At 41.9% G+C, this 18,095-nt stretch overlaps 1 protein-coding gene across 4 annotated transcripts in view; it reads right to left on the reverse strand.

Annotated features, from left to right (window-relative positions):
- The window catches only part of LOC119653566 (neurogenic protein mastermind-like), a 304,044-nt gene that overhangs the window by 184,807 nt on the left and 101,142 nt on the right, over positions 1-18,095 (reverse strand). For 2 of the 4 annotated variants that reach the window (XM_038058280.1, XM_038058283.1), the window contains exon 2: positions 6,525-7,395. In XM_038058280.1, the coding sequence (XP_037914208.1) occupies positions 6,525-7,115 (591 nt within the window). In that variant the 5' untranslated portion in view covers positions 7,116-7,395. The other 2 variants (XM_038058282.1, XM_038058281.1) reach the window with 2 other exon arrangements.

The raw sequence follows: 18,095 nt of genomic DNA on the forward strand, positions 1-18,095 counted from the left end.
CCTTCAACAAAAGATTTCCTTATTTCTGTTTGAGTTACAAGAAAAGGTACCCGAACACCCTCACTAACAAATGTGGCAATATGGAGAAGAAAGCTAGTTTCAAGGCTGATATGGTTTTATATTTATTAAGTCTGGTCACCAAAAATATGTCACTATGACCTCAAGTTGTATAGTTCTAAGCATGTCCTCCCTCTTATCAAATACAACTTTGCCCTTATCACAATCAACTTCTAAGGTTGCAAATGACAGTTCCATTCTCATTTCCCTCCTGAGCTTTCCTTATTTAAGCGAAATTACGTCACAGAATGATTACATAAAAGTTTAACGCGACATTTCCCTGCACATTGGTCGTTGAACAATGAACACAAACAAAACGTACTAAATAAGAAAATTCTAGATTTATCATCACAACTTGTCTTTTTCTATTGCATATTTCACTGTTCTGGCCTTTTTCTCAACGTTTCCGTCATATTTATTCATTGCTGTGAAGTGTTTTCTTGTCCTGCATCAACATCAGATTTCGTGCGGTTTCAATTCAAATTGAAAAAAGAAATTTACATAACGCAACTCTGCAAACTAACAATTATTCTTTGCAGAATTTATTTCTATTTGTAATAATAAGTCATTCAAGGTTGACCGGTTGATGGTCAGTTTAATGTTGCATTACGGAGTCAAGGTGGGAAATTAATTCAGAAGCTTGAATGTAGGAAGGAATCTTTAGTCAATAGCAAAGAATGAAGGTGATTTTTTCTTAAATCGAGGGCAGAGACCTATTTATTATACCACATGAACCGGTAGTTCGGGAACCAGTTGCTCTCTCCTCTTTCTCACAATCAATTAAAACGAATCAACTGAATTCTTTTATTGCGCATCAAAACACATTTACTGAGGGAAATATAATTCGTGTTAAAAAAAATGAGAGTCTTTGGCTTGAATCAACCTTTGCAACGAAGCAAAATCACCAGAAGATCCGGAGGTGAAAAGACGATAAAAGACTAAAACCCAAAGTAACAAAGAACGTGGAATCCACACCTGCAATAGCCATCCAGGAAGAAGGGGCTACCGTTGAGATGCTTAAAGAAATAGCTTCTCCTGTTAGGAAGCCTACTGGGAAAATATTGGAAGGAAAGGCCGAAGAAGCTATCGCAATAGAAAAGTGAACTGACAAAGAAAAATCTGCATCATATCAGGACATTTCAATAGGATGAAAAACAAAATGAGATTCCCCCTGTTAGTCATGAACGATGAAAATCAATTCCAACAACTTCACCATTCCAGATCGCAGAAAATTGATTAAACCAAAGTCTCTGAAAAAGGTGACTTTGCTATGTAATTTCAACCCCGTTTAGGCCACTTATATAGAATGTGCTTTATGCATTTCTGCCGAGAGGACAAGATACAACCTAAACACCGCCCTCCATAAAATAAATTCGGCTACTCTGACTACCATTCGTCTGTCATATTTGTGAAGTGCGATGTTCAGTTTAGCCGATATCACCTAAAAGGAGTTCGCTAACAGCGGAGAGAGAAGCTGATAAAATAAAAAACTCCAAGCCAGACTGATGTAGAATATTGCTACCTGGGAGCCAAGACCGTTAGTGCCTGTGGAAAGTCCAAAAATACTTCCCTCAATCCAAGAAATGAATAGTTTACGGTCGCCTCGGTAAGGCCCATATTCGTAGGATTCAAAAGGGGGTGTTATTACAAACAAAGAGAACAACAACAAAAAAACAAAGAAGCGGGATCCATACCGCACGCATACTGGAGCATCAGGTGCTGATAATCGAAGGAAAAATAAATAAGGCAAGCAGCAGAGTTAAGTTCAATATTGGCCTATGCGAGGACCGCATTCAGCAATGATTAGAATGCAGGGACCAGTGAGAGTACGCTCGATGTTAAGATATCAAACGTTAGAAGAAAAATAGGCCTCCGCGTCTCGGAAGGAACGCCCGCAATCGAAAGAAGTCTTCAAGAAAATGCAAATAGACCAAAGCCTTCAAGAACAAAGATGAAGAAAAGGGGAGCAACGAGATGTAATGCTCTCAAGGAGTCCTAACCCAAACTGGAGGACGACCTCGGGGAGATTAAGGGCGAAGATAAGAGCCCCCCATTAACTATGTTAGTGCAGTCAACGGTATTCTCATTTCAGGAACAAATGCTCACTCAGAAAGAACAGAACAAAATTGAAAATCATCAGTCAATTGTGCAAAAAATGCCAAGCTTTTGTTTGGCGGTATACACGGTCAACCAAGTCTGATATCGACCAGTTGTCCCTATACTAGAAGATGACAGGACCGTTGGCATGTGCTGAAACTATAGACCAGAACACAAGGTAATAGTTGACCTTCGGAAAGCTGCAACGATAGAGACGAAGGATCTTTTAAAGCAAATGTGTTTAGAAGGAAAATATAAGGCGGACAAAAATTACTGCCGACCGTCTAGAAACCCCAATCATTGGAGGCGATTAAGAATCACAAGTGCCATGTCAACTATAGGTTCGATAATATCATGCAAGTACGCAAGGAGAAACCTAAGGATATATTGGGCGAAAAATCTACCAAGATCACAGATTATAAATACCGAAAAGCAGATCTGCTACCTATTGACTAGGAGAGGATGAACACCTCAACTAGGATCTAAAGCTTAAGGCGGGCAGCGAACCAAAGACACACGACACGACAGAGGATGATATTCTGACGTCGGAAACAACATTTGGGAAAGTAAAAACACTACTCGAAGAAACGAGTACCTTCTTAAATTTATACATAGTAAGAAGCTAGAAATCCCCTAGTAGCAAATACGCCAGGGATCTTCAGCGATTTTTAAAGGGTCACTCACGATACAAGAAGTGATATCCCCGAGGTGCTCGAATAAGTAGTTGACCCCCTAGCTGACACTATATCCGTGCCCTAGATAGTAGCCGTGAAAAAGCCTCTCGATGAAAAGCGAGCCGGGTATGACCGATACATCAGGGAAGGAAAAAGAAGTTTGGGGGCAGCACGAAGAAACGTCGCTCAGCGCAGCATGCAGCGAGGGCTGAAACACCCGATTTAGCGTCGAGACGCCCCAAATTACAAAGTGATGTCGCTATCAGTGCGGGGACTGTAACTCCAATACCCCGCAGTGTCCTTGCTTCGCAGAAAAGCCAAGTCAAAATCGTTAGATCTGAGCAAGCGGATTTAAACATGAACCGAGTTGAAGTTCCAATCGACCGTCCTAGCTAGAGTCGAAAATGAAAGGCTTATCAGCAAATGCGCGACAGTGGTGAAGTGTATGTAGTCGCAACTTTCCTCCAGAAGAACGTCAGCAGAGACATCAAAAACGGGCTGATGGAACTGGAGGAACTACTGGACCGCATCTTCGGCGAACGTGGACAGAGCGGAAGACGCGCGAAAGCAGAAACAGCCGCACTTCTCACTGAGAACACTGCAAGCGTATCGCAGATATACTGCAAAGCGAACTGATGAGGAAGCGGAAAGAGGAAGACGGGGCACCTAGTCTGGAGCCTATGTGCTCTCTAGAAATCCGAAATCTTGACTGTCTTACACTAACCCCCACCAAGTGCTACATTGCATTCTCTGTAAGGATCGTGAATGTGTTGCACACAGTTCAGTCCTTCGCTCGAAGAAGCAGTTGTCGATATGAAACATAAGAAGGCGCCAGGTCCTGATGGTGTCCCGGTGGAAGTTTACAAACTATTGTTTCGCCAACGAATAGAATTGCGACTCGCAACGTTTGCCGAAACGAGGGCATTTTCCCTTGTCGCTGGAAGGTGGCGGGGCTCACGCTAATCAGCAAAGAGAAAGGAGACCTTGAGCTGCCATGTACATATCAACCGCTATGTATGTTTGACATGACCGGGAAATTACTAGAAAAGCTCATCAGGAGTGAACTCGCTGACGCAGTCCGTGCTGCCTGGGACTTATCCCCAAAGCAACTCGGGTTGAAAACAGGATACCCGGGGGATGCTGTGATGGAGGTCGTGAAAGCAGTTCATTGAGCCGAGGCACGCAGCAGCAGATCTCGACGAACAGTGCTCCTTATAACGCTTGATATCAGAAATAGCTTCAATTCCGTGAGATGGACAGATATGCTAGGCATATTAAAAAACTAATTCCATGTGTCCAACTATTTCTTGCGGATATTGAGGTATTATTTGAGAGGCCGATATTTGCTCTATGAGACACTAGAGGGCCTAAGAGAAATTGAGATCACATCGGGAGTGGCACAGGAATCCATCCCATGGCCTGGCCTCTGGAACGCTTCCTACGATAGTCTACTAAGACTCGAGATACCGGAAGAGTCACACCTGTTCGGTTGTCCAGACTACGTTGCGACACTTGTTGTTGATGACAGCTCATGGTTTCAGTCTAGCGCTGGAAAAAACTAAAGTATGGGTAATTCCATCAGGGATTAACTAGAATTGGAAGCAATGGTGAAAAAATTGAATAGAGTCATTATTGAGGCATGTAAGGTCCGCTATCCGGATAAAGCAATTAACTTATCAAGGAATGTCCCCTGGGGGAAGAAGAATCTAATTAGATTGTGGACGTAAGTTCGAAAACAGGACAAAACAAGTCGCTGATCAAGATACAAAAATTCACTGACAACTTATAGCAAAGCGATCAGAAAAGCAAAGCGAAATAATTTCAGGTAATTGTGAGAGAAGGACTACACAAGGTTTTAGTCAAGAAAAAAAATATCCTCTGTCTATTTAAATCGGACGTTTACCTAGAATGAAGAGGATAGTGTGCAACTATGTATCTCATTCAATTCATTCTCTGAGGTCCTATATTACACTGTAAAAACTGGTCAATAGCGGAAGAAATATAATCGGACGCTAGAGTAAAATATGACGTGAGAACGTATAAATCACTGAAGTCACTCGAAACGAATAGTATCTTTCCAGTTCTGTTTCAAAGGGGCCTGGAATCATGCTAGGCTCTCTCCTGAAGGTGAAGGCCCTGGGATGCTAAAGGCGGACAATAGTGCTGTCTATTCGGAAAGCAGGCAAAAAGAATCTTTTCCACACTAAGTCCTTTAGATCAGTACTATAGAATCTATTGGAAAACTAATAAAAAGGAGGGCACTCTATGCGATAAGGTCTAGCTGGGGTTAACGTAAACTGATACAGGGAGGAAGAGCAGATCATCAGTTCAACCAAAACCACCTTAGCACTATTCACCAGGAAGCATAATTTAGAGGATTTAAGAGAATACATGATGAGAAGTACATTAGACTAAAAGCTATTCTGGAAGAGGCACAGAAGTCAGGGGGTTATACAGACTCTATAGACTTGTTTAAGCATATATTACTGGGATCATGAGAGTATCCAACAGAATCCTCGGGTGTGCTATAAGTATTAGCCCCTCTACATCTTCACATATGCAAGTGAAGTGGCTAACCTTCATAATGCCTGAATTCAAGCAAGGCAAACTTTTTTCCTAGGCAGCTTTCCGAATTACTCACACCAGGATTTTAGCCTGACACCGTGGTTGACTGTGGAAGACAAATGAGCAATAGGATAGTCTAGAAGAGTAGAGTAATGCCTTAGTACTGTCAATTACCAGGCATACCGTCTGTTACAGTAGAAGAAGCGAATGATGGAGTCACCAATTTAATGAAAAAGTATCTCAAATCAATGAATGAGCATGGAAATATACCTCAGAGGAAAGTATGCCTACTTTAGCCACTAAAGGAATTCTAGGGGACAAACCATTGCGCTCCTACTGACAGCCAGGCGCCCACCAAGACACTAAGATTCAAACAAATAAACTCTAAACTGATATGGGAATGCCTTAATAAATTGGACACGCTTGGTTCGTATAATAAAGTCTGGATGCTCTGGGTTCCTAGACATATTGGAACACAGGGCAATGAAGCAACAGGGCCAAAAAAAGAATTAACGGTATCGTCCAGGGCGGAGGCATTAGACGCAACTACACCTTTGTCCTGGGAGCAGCGTGACGTTCACTCTTTTATTTAGATTCACAAACACGTCATGGTTGTTTTGAAATGAGAGTCCTGAATGCGGATCCACTTGAAGACGGATCAGGTCAATTGAAAAAAAAACTGTCTCCAACTTTTTTTGGTCCACGAACCGTTTGTTTTGAGTGAACTGCCCAATTTTTCAAATGATAACTAACGGTTTGGTCCGAAGAACAGCACGTAGGGTCCGTGTACCCAAGAAAATAGTAGGCAATTTCTCCCCGATTGGTCTGGTCCTGCTGTTGAGTCAGGAAAAGGTTCATGTTCACGACACTCAGGAAAGAATGGAAACGGTGGAGGAAACTATACTGGGAAAACTAACCAAGAATGCAAAGGTCTCCAGTAAGACACCCAATACAGGTAGGTGCTATTGAATCAACCAAGATCTGAACCCGTGCCCCTAACATCCCTTGTTTATCTTCCTCCTAATCAATTGAAACATGGAAACACATCAAGATGCGTAACTGCATCCTTCAACGAAGTACCAATTTTATTCTGAATTTCAAAGGATAAATTATTACAAAAAGCCTACTCACCACATGTACACTACTCTGCAGGTTGCTCGCTAACACATTGTCCGGTTGCTTTTTCTCCGTCTTTTTCGCAGCACGTTTCGCCTTGCTTTCAAGATAACGCTTCTGCAGGATACTCGTCTCCTGATTCTGCTGTTCACAGACATTGCTGAAGGACTGATCAAATCTTGGTACACAATCACTTTGTCGTCGTCGATAGATTTCGATCCTTCTCCGAAGCCGATCAACAACGGCCTGTCTTTTTGGTGGCAGGATATCATTTCCAGGTTGATAGTTTTGTTGTTGCTGTTGTTGAACTTGTTGCTGTTGCTGCTGTACAACTTGTTGTTGGATTTGTTGCTGAGCCTGTTGCTGTTGTACTTGCTGCTGTTGAACCGCTTGCAATTGTTGCTGCTGTTGAAGATGCAACCCTTGTTGTACTAAACTTTGTTGTTGATGAAGTTGCAATTGCTGTTGTTGATGATGCAACTGCTGTTGTTGTTGCTGCTGCAGTTGTTGATGTTGTTGCAATTGCAAGTGGGTGTTTAGTTGTTGCTGATGGGCGGCGGCTGCCTGTTTGGCGCTCTGATATACTGGAAGACCTCCGGCATCCATAAATATAACGTTAGTTGGATTACTTGTCTGTGGATGCTTTCTAGGAAGCGATCCAGATTCAAGTAAAGACGATTATCAATTGGAGGATTCTATCACTTTGTTAGTCTCTTGCGAGGTGAACACTTAAAGGTACTGGTGTTTGGCTTGGTCCGTTAAACCTACTTTTATCAATAGTAGGTGAATTTAGAGTTTTTCATCGTCTTTTCCTCGATCGAAACACATTATGGTGATTATATTTAGAGTATGGCGAGAAATGCGTATGTTTTAATATAAACTGAATCTGGAACAAAGAAAAAAAAAACAAATATTATTTTAGGCAATCTGTCAATCTGCATTTAAATCTTAAAATGGCATGCCAGCCAGATACTTCAACTTAAGTATATAAAAAAATATATTAAGAATCCAAAGATGTGTCTAGATAGACATTTGATCACAGTTATTACAAAATTGTCAAAGAAAATGTTAGCTGATAAAGAACAGTCCCCACTTTTCCTCCATTAGGTGAGTAAAATTTGACTGCGAAACTTATAGAAAACTGGCAAGGATGAAACCTTTCATTATTCCTCGCCATCACTAAATATTAGTTATTGGACGTCCCACGCAAAGTGTACAACATGCTTCAACCACATAGACCCCGTGTTAAAGCCAGTGATAGTGGATATCTCTGGCGGTGGGAGGGAAAGGCTGTTAGTTTCCCCCCGGAAACCATTGTCTCCGAGGCAGGCGCAGCGACTACCAGCCGTAGTATAATCACACCTAAGTCGTTGATGAAAGGAAGATTTCCTGAATAACTAAACTACCCACACTATGAAGAAGATTGCCAAATATAGAGAAGCCAGTACGACCGATGAGCAGGGCGAAATGATGAGAAGTACCAAAGTAGAACTAGCAGAAGATATAAATCACTGCAGCCAAGCATGACCGATCTGATGATGAGATTGGTCAAAGTACCAGAAACTAAGCAAATTGCTCAAAAACAAAACAACGATGGCGACTCAACAGCACACGCTTGTCGAAGCCCTTCAACAAACAAAAAAGAATTGACCCCCAGGTAACACTGGTGAGTGGTAACAGAGCGGAGACCAAGCTTCCTGAAGTGGTTGTTGAATAAATTCTTGACAGTTCGTTTGACTAAAAGAAACCTACCTCATATGTTGACTCCTTCCAAAAGTTCATAGATGTTTCATCATAATATATGAAGAATAATTCTCTTGAAATTGAGCACCGAAACTAATATTCTAGTTTTCCTCAAGGAGGACGATATAGAAGAAACTTGTATGAGGTATACCCATAGAGAGGTCCAAAACAGTACAATATATTCTACCCCCACAAAAGGCGCTTGCATTATTTTCTTTGCTCTGACTAAGGTTCAACCAATTTAAGAATGGTTGAACTCGATTCGGTAGAATCAGAGGACTTGTTATCACCTCGGGTTATATGGCTCATGACCGACTGACTCCGTCGGAGGAAATACAGATTTTAGCGTCCATTATCACAATGAACAAAGCTAACCTTGCGACAGGTTGCAATTGAAGCAGCATCCAGTTTGTAGCAGCTCAGAAATCAACAGATCAGACTCTTATTAGTTTTCACTCATACTTGTAAAACGAGCAGTATGCCAACCTTCACTTTTCCGCTTTCCAAGTTCTAAATTATGATCGCATCGAGAAAGGCTTATTTACTCGCAATGATACTTTCAGGATGTAGAACTGGCAAATGTTTAATCAGAGATTTTTGCCGGATCACAAAGATCGTAGAAGTTCTCAAACTATTCAGAGATCATAGGAGAACTGACTGAAGGAAGTTTAATCAGGTTTTTAGAAATAAACCTCCTAGAACACCGTAACAGCGTCTAACCATATACCCGAACAACATAATCGCAATTATTCCACAGAAGCAACAGGATAGGATTATTCCTTCAATGGTAGATATCTATCGAAAACGTACTGCACTTAAGCACGCACTACACACATGTAGACGTTTTCACACAAAAGACAGAATTCATAAAGGTCCTTAAGTCGATCAGTCTCGCTTCCTATGTATTGAAAACTCTGGAGCATATCTTAGACATCCAAAAATAATCACGACAAGATAATCTCTCCACAATCAATCCACCTTAGCTGCCTCCCTAGACATGGAATGTGTTTTAAACACTGCCTTAATCAGAGCAGGATTGGGGGTACCTTACACATACCTTGCGATAAACCAGTCAAACCTAGGAAGCAGCCAACACCGTGAACAAAGATACTCCCCAGAGTGGTATAATTTCTCCGGTCCTTTGGCTACTTATCCTAAAAACCAGAGGTGTTGCCACTACCGGGGCTACGCAGTCAACACACTTTTACACCTACTTCTATTCTACCTCCATATTATATACAATATTATGCGCAATGCTGTTATGCTCCGGGATTCAGGATATTAGCCCCTAGCGCTCTCCGGCCATAGGTACATGTTCGAAATGACAAAGGGAAAAGCACTACACTAGATAAACCACCATCAAAGTCTTATAGCTAATGGTGAAAGGCTGGACAGTCCGACACATTCCTCTAAAGTCTCCTGAACACAGTAGAAGGAAAAGTTAACGAATCCACTCTTGACGAAACCTTGACAAGCAGGTCAGCTTTCCATCGTGAAATCTACTCACACTACTTGTCAGGTGCTGATTACAAATGGTCAGGCTCACTACCTGTAGTAAATACAGAAACAAAATATGGGCAAGAGAACATATAAGCCAGGTACATATATACGAAGCCATACAGAGAACACGAAGCACTGGCAAAAAGGAAAGACCTCGCTAGGTTCGGCATATGTAACTTAGCATACGCACTACCGAACTGACGAAAAGAAGATGATCTCATACATTTCCTCCGTGATTACATGGGATTCAGGGAGGAAGCACTAGGTAATCCGTTCTTTAGTGACCCCGAAGCATAGACAAGTTGATATACTTCGTGAACGCTACTCCTTTGTAATGAAATAAGTAAGGATAACCATCCTGAAAATGTGGAAGGAAATCAATACAAAAACCGGCAATCAACGAATGAAATGGCGTAGTGAATCAATTTCAAGTAAGTCTTGAATGCCGCGAGTGGCCTTCCACTCGCGGCATTCTCCCTTATACTTCAGTAAGGTGCGGCCTTTTGAATCCTCTCCAGACCTTGATATCTTCCGGCCGAAATAATTGAAGAAGTGTGTTGTGAGTTCTACGGAGAATTAAGAGAAAGAATTACTTATTGCAATTTGTAGTCATAGAGTTCTAAGGGTAGTCTCAACTAAGGAATGGTTACACATTATAAGGGACGCCCCGATTTTGAGGTGACTTACATTTAGATCAATTACTCCAATAGAGTACCAACAATTATCTTTCTATCACTGATTTAAATCTAATTCATATTCTCTTCACTAATGCGACTCTACACGGTCGATTTGTTCCAACAAAATGAATATTCCCTCCTTGCGGAACCCAAACAGAAACCCCCACAATCGATAAGGTGATTCATTGTCTATCCGAAATAAAGAGCATCGGCCAAAAATCCCAACTGACTCACAGAGTAATAATCAGCTGACGCTTAAGTGCTGGGACAAGCACTATGCACTCTCTATTTTTTTAAGGGAAATGTTTAGGCAAGATGCAGGTAATCGCACGCTAATACAGCAGGTACATAACATTGTTATGTTAACTGTCTATAAAAAAGTCAATAATTATTTCTGTTTTAGAAAATATATTATAAAATAGGATTTAGGCAGGAAGGTTTCTCATAAAATTTTATTTTACACAGATGAAAAGAGTACCATAAGCCCTCTGGCGGAGAACCGTGTTGGTACTAATCTTCAGTCCGGCCCTACTTGTCTGCTTTTTCATCTCAGGAGCTCATTTTTTGCCATAAAAGAGCTACAAGAGGCAGTCCTCTCAATGAAAAATTAAGAAGGACTGAGACCCGACGGTACCCTGTTACACAAGCTAGTGTTGCACTAACACTTACGATTCTATGTATTGAACGATTGTCTTGAGAAGTGTATTCTTCCTTGTCGTTGGATAGTGTCATGGCTTGTGTTAATTAGCAAAGACAAACGACGCTCTGAGCTACTATCTGCACACTGACCACTCTGTATACATGAAAGAGTCGGGAAAGTATTCGACACCCCGAAGCCATACGTGCTGTCGAGAACTAACACTATTCCTAAGAAAGTTCGGTTTTAGGACAGAAGGATCCACAGTAGTTGCTGACATAAAAGTCGACGATATGGTTCACTGAGCTGACGCGGTTTGAAGCAGTAGATCGGTGTCGCCCAAAACCATGCTGTTCTTTCTCAATGATTTGACCGAATTGTGCGGTCAGCTAGTAGTTGACCTACCTCTCGAGGATTTTTGAGCAGTTGGAGAGAAGAGAGGTGGGACGGTAGTTCGGAGCTAGTGAAGGGTCTCCACTCTTGAGGACAGAATGATAAGGGCTCCTTCCAAAGATGAGGAAAATAAAATTCTTCGACACTTTTATATAAGATTATACACAGTGGAAAGGAAATGTGTTGTTTACAGTTAACAAGGTAGAGGATAGGAAGCCCATCGAGACCAGGTCTGATATTGTTGTCAATATTACCAATGAGGAACTCAACCAAGAAAAGCGTGAGAGAGGAATAGCTAGAGATTCTGAGCATCTTAATGTGGCATAGAGGGCGGTTGAGGGGAATAAAAACGAAAGAGAAATAAGAACAGAGAAAATCACATGATTGTGCGTGGGGAGTTGGCAGTGGAATCAGGTAAATTCATGGGAGAAGGGGGAGATTGGGAGGTGTTACGGGACAAGCGAGTGTGGGACCAAAATGGGTTTAAGTTACTGCGGGCAAAGACAGCCACGCGCTATGCGCTATTTTAATCATCGACTTCATAATGGAACGCATAGTCTTAAAATGAGTAAGGGCGACGTCATTCTTAGAAGCCTGTGATTTCTTCCGCAATGCATGTTTCAAGCGGATGCTATTAATGATTATTCGTTATGAACCAAATCGAGGAAGAACGAAGGAGAAGAGGTGAAATAACAATAGGGATGATGGGACAGGATATTATAAAAGGTGCCAAGAGCCTGACCACACGTTGAGTTAGATAATATGTCATTCCAATTGCTTGACGCTCAGGCTGAATTGAGACCGTCAAAGTTAGCAAGAAAATAAAGAGAAGTGGCACTCAGGGAGGTTGGAAAGAAGAGATCGTGAGTGCGACCCAAGCAATTTTTGGTGATTTTGAAATTCAGGGCAACAAGGGAACAAGTCTTCAAAAAAGAAGAAAATAGAAGGAAAAAGTGGAACATGTTGTTGGAAGGAATACGAAAGCTAGGATGATTAGGCCTGGTGAGAATGGGGAGGTTAAAATCCCCGCAGAGGAAGAAAGAGAAAAAAAGGGAATTTGACAATAACGCGTTCCATCAAACTGCCAAACAATTCTTCGCACAGGTGAGGAGGGCAAGCCCAGAGGAGTTATCTACAAGATACAATGAACCGGAGGGAGTTGGGCGTGGAGCCACGTAGGGCAACATAATCACAAGAAGAATCACAGGAGGAGAAGACGGGTTCGACGCGGAGCATTGCAATTAGGGCCCCACCGCCAGTGGACTTACGTGACACAGCCCGGTCTCTGTCGCAACAGAAAATGAAATACCTTTCAGTATATTATCATCAAGCCAGGTTTGCGAAATACAAATTACATGATGTTACTGAGCCAGGGCGGATGAATTGAAAGCCCCCAGCTTGGTCCTTAAAACCTTATCATTTTGATAAAACAGACGAACAGGGGACACAGAACGAGTTACATTGATCGGCAAGGCAGGTGGGCTACCCTGAAATTTGCTTGTATCCTTCTTCAGGCCAGAAAGAAAGACTGCCGATTGAGTCACATTCGTGCAAATAAATAAAAGAAGTTATCACTCGGTAGGGGTTGCTGTTTTTTGTCAGTTTGACACAAGACCATGATGAAAGTGAGCCAACTTTGCTTTTTATGCACTCCAGTACTTCGTCTGTGGAAGTGGTGAATTCTGGACTGGAAAGAAACAGCTGTTTTGGTCGGGCGGCCTTAGGATAACGAATGGAGAGACTGATGGACAGAGTTGTTCATTGGAAACTTATGTCCGTGGTTGGACCGAAACGATGCAATTATTTTTTTACCCGGTTCCTAAGAGGGCATGGAGTTAGGACACGATTTCCTGACTATGAGTTTTGCAATGCACTGGTAGACGACGTGATGACAACTTTCTTTCTTGTGGAAGGTGGATTCGTCAGTAAATCTATTCAAACATAGGACAACAACGCTGATAAAAGAAGCTGTGTTGCTAATTTCGTTTGGGTTATTTTTCGCGTCAAGAGGATTGAATTAGGTTATTTGATCTAACAACTGTCTTTCCCTTTCTCCGTTCCTATTGATGAAATGATTTATCTGACCTGAGGGCTCCTTGAAACGTAAAGAGCAGAATGGCTAACCAGTGTTTCAGAGAATTCCAGGCTAGTTCTCTGGAGAGGTGTTTAGTTGGTAGTTTGAGGGCATACTGCTGCCCATACTACCAAAAGAAACAAAAAACAACTCGATGAGAAGGAGCGCAAATGTAATTAACACATAACTGAGTTCTGTGATGACATAATCCCTTAAGATTTTACCTCAATGTAACTCATGACAGGTCTCAGTTTGGATGAAGCGGAGGAACTATGATGACATGATGCACAGAAAGAAAAAGATGACAAAGTAAAGTTTTACCAAAAATAAATCATTGAATGGTTCCGGTAGAGCGGAGGCCCAATCTGCCATTTAAGTGATTACGGGTTTTCCCAAACAGTCAGTCAGCAAAGTGACACCGGACTAGCTACAAAAATATAGTTAAAAGGTTATCTTAGTCCAAAAGTTTATTAGTAGTTGAAACACGTAAGTCTGATCTGGATTCGGTGGGAAACCAAGTAAACAGTTTCCATGATGCATAGTACTACCATGGACTGCCTTATCAAGAATATTTGTGCTCCAAAGCAAAACACTGGGAAAAACATCGATATTCGAGCTGCTTTGGTATTTTGTCATAAAAGATAAGGGAAACAAAGGGAGAATGATTTGGATCTAAGAACGAGAAAAACACGGAAACATCATATTAGAGATTATGTTTTAACATGACATAAACGTTATCTTTCAATGAAAAGAGTATCTTATAGTTTTAACGTCAGTGTCAGTAAACAAAGCTACGTCTACGTCAAAAAATTTTAGATGATAACAAAATTAACTGGGGATCCGTGCAGCAGTGTCCATTTCGATTTTCTTCAATTTTGGCTGTTCTAATTTTTCAAAAGCAATAGCCCCGAGTTCTTTCACAAACTCAATACAACTTCTTCCTTGATATTAATTTTTTCTAGCTCCAAGTAAAAAACGAGGCTAACGAAAGCAGCTCATATTCCATAATACCTTGAAATTACATATTGAACTTTCTTACCGAACCCTGAGTCAAGTGGGGCTAAGTGGATGCCAATCGCTTTGTTTATTCATAATGTCTTCAGTGCTCACTCCCGCCTATTCAATCCACCATCGCATAATGGTACGCCGAGCATAAACGCAATGCATAACATGAAAACAAGGTAAAACCTCATCTCAACATGACATACATATTAGCAAAACCCGACACATGTAACTAAGCAAACCTTATTATTCCTTCCAATTGAAGAAAATCATTACTCTAACAAGCAACCGCATAATTAGAAAGTCTGTACATCAAAACTAAGTACGTAAGATAAATGCTTCAGTGTATCTCCGCATTTATTGAGCTACGTACTGGATTTACATTACGGATAGCACGCGGAATTCAAACCGAACAATATAATACGGAGCCGAGTGCAGTTGGGTACTAGGAGAAATCTTTTAATTTTGCTCCGTGGCTGAATATAAATATTCCATGTATTGGCATTGTAAAACGTTGACATGCATTCCGCCGCCACACTGCGTCACTTCAGCAAAAAACGGTCACGTACAATTGCATAAAACCCTCCTGCAAAGATCTTTTCGAAAAAGAAACAGCAAGACAAGGTGCCGCCAACTTACACAGTACGAACTTTCTTGTGCGAGCGAATTTCAGTGAGGATCAGGGCTGCAAGTGCCAATCCCAATACCATGGATAAGATACATCGCATCGAGTAGATACTACGAGTGCGGTAGTAATTGCAAAATAATCCGATTCAATACGTTCATTAACAAAGTCCTTATCACACCTGTTGTCTGTCCGTACACGATTCTACTGAAAGCGAAAAAATTGGCGCCAAAAAACGGTCAATTTTCCTGACCTCAACACCGACAAACTTTAGCGAATGACCGCGCACAGATAGATACGAACTTTCGCCAATTTCAGTTGAAGCTTCATCGTATGAATGAAGCACCCCCAAATGCCAGATGGAGACTGGCACTGGGGCAGTCTAATGCATAGCATTTTAGATACAAATATGAGAACAAGCTAGCACGTCGCCCAAGAAATATACAAAGCGAATGTTGCCCGGAAGCTCCAGTTCCAGCTCCAGATACCGCGCAGCAGCACCGTTTCGCGTCACCACATCAACCCACCGTTACAGCGGGAAGCAATTCTAGAAATCGCCCAGTTCAGTTTGCGGCCCACTGTGCATGGAGGTCGCCATCCGTTGAAGGCGAGTTGGACAATATTGGCGAGTGTACAGCAGAGTATGCTGGGAGAAGCATTGATTTGCATTTACAGAAAGTCGTAGTAGACGTTGTACATGAGGAATCGGATTTAGATGCGGTAAATGGAGCAGACTCCTCAGGAATACGCTTTCAAGGTGGATAATGAAGAGGGAACCATAGCCCGAATTGCTGTAATGAACTTCACCAATTATGAATTAATTCCCATCCTTTTTTAGTAAACAGATCTCTTTTTAGTCATATCAGATAAGTATCTTTGCTAGCTGCCCATTGCATATTCATATTTGATGTGATAGTGGGAGCTTCACGTTCCCCTCGACTAGAACAGAAGACTCTATTCGAAGTTTGAGGGCTCATCACAGAGAGCACAGCCCTATTGGAATTTTATTAAAATGAACTGGCATTGATTTCCTAGCAAACTAAATGCAAAATCAGATAGTCAGAGCTTTAGTTAAGTGCTATCATTCACAAGTAGCTAACTAAGTTAGTGGAAGCAGCAGCGACTCAGGTCATAGCGGTCTGACCAAATAAAGGGCGGAGGTTTCCTATTTGAATCTCACCTAAAGACTGTCAAAATGGGCAAAGGATAAGATGGAGAAATGTATGTATGAGGATAGAGATATCCATAATTTCAAATGGCGAAAAGCAAACTTATCCATACATCAGTGGGGCTAAGAATTTGGCATCTCGGTTGAAATGGTAGAACCCTATTGACAACTTCAATAATGAAGATACGAATTCGCTTCAGAGCTTGTGATCCAGCGTTTCAAACAGTTTTGGATGTGAGCACAATGCCTTAATATCACCGAGGCCACCCCTGGATAAGGTTTGGCAATGGGCCGACAACCCATCCCTGTAAAAACTACTCCATGTCAAAAAACCTGAAACATTTGCTTCGGATTGGACGGATAAACGACAATGACCAAGCAAACGTCTAACGGATTATTCTTTCGGATCCTGGAATGTACGCTCCCTGAACAAACCAGGAGCCGTCAAGGCCCCCCTTCACCAGGTCGAGATTTACAAATTGAGCATGATTGCAGCCCACTAAACATATTGGATTAGTAACGGAGTAAATGATATGAATTCGCACACAATTTTCAAAAGTGGCAAACCATCGGGTGATAGGGAGTTTGGAGTGCATTTTTAGTGAGCAAACAACTCAAACGACATGTTACCAATTCCAAACCTATCAACGAAAGGTTGTGTGCGATTCGCATCAAGACTCATTTTTTCAACCTCTGGCTCATCAACGTGCACGTTCCGACTAAAGTCAAGAAAGATGTAGTGAAAGACGAGTGTTATGCACGCCTGACTCACTCCCAACAAATGATGTCAAAACACTGTTGGGGGATTTTAATGCGAAAATCGAAAGCGAAAGCTGTCATCGGGGAACCACTGGAGGACACAGCTTCCACGAGGAATGCAATCATAAGGGTCAACAATTAATTGACTTCATCAGCAGTAGCATCTTGTCGTAAGTTCCACATGATTCCTGCACCGCCGCATTCACAAACAGACCTGGAAATTACTAGACGCATATACCGTCAACCAAATTGACCACGTCGTCATTGGTAAAAAATGAGGAGCAAACCGCAATTTAGATGCAGAATCTCCTCAGTGCGCCAATCAGGAATCAGCTCTACCAAAATCTACGCAGCTGATAAACTCCTGAGTAATGCCATGGCGCAGGAATATACAGACGACCTAAAGGAAAACCATCACCTAGAGTACACGATATCAGCAAGAGAAATGTACAGGGTTCTGGAGAGACTTAAAGGCACCATCAAAGGAGTCGCAGAGGAGGTCGTGGGATACCAATCCCGGCGAACGCGAAGTGACTGCTCTGACGATGAATGCAGAATATCATTCGACGCAAAGAACGAAGCCTGTAGACAATATATCCAACGTGCAACCAGAGCTAAAAAAAGAAAGGCATGGCGAGCTACGGCGTCTATTCTAAGTGGATCTAGCGCCGTTAATGAGTCGGGTAACATCCAGTTCGGTGCCACCGTCGCCAAAAACCTCGTTTCCATTAATTCAGATAGAAAAAGTGAGATTACTCGTCAGACTTAGAAGCTTGGCTTTGTTAGCGTTGACCTTCAGCCCAACTCTACCTGTCCTTCTTTCCAAACCCAGAGTTATTTGGCCAAGGCGCATGACCCGGTGAGAGAGCAAACAGATGTCATCATTGTAGTCGAGGTGTTTAGAAAAATTAATCATCGTCCAATAAAGCCCTTCAAGTCCTCCGGACAAGGCAGCATAAAGAACGTTGCCGATAACAAGGAGAAATAATATTGATGACAGAGTGCAAC

Source organism: Hermetia illucens, chromosome 4, assembly GCF_905115235.1.
Source record: "Hermetia illucens chromosome 4, iHerIll2.2.curated.20191125, whole genome shotgun sequence".
Taxonomy (NCBI): Eukaryota; Metazoa; Arthropoda; class Insecta; order Diptera; family Stratiomyidae; genus Hermetia; species Hermetia illucens.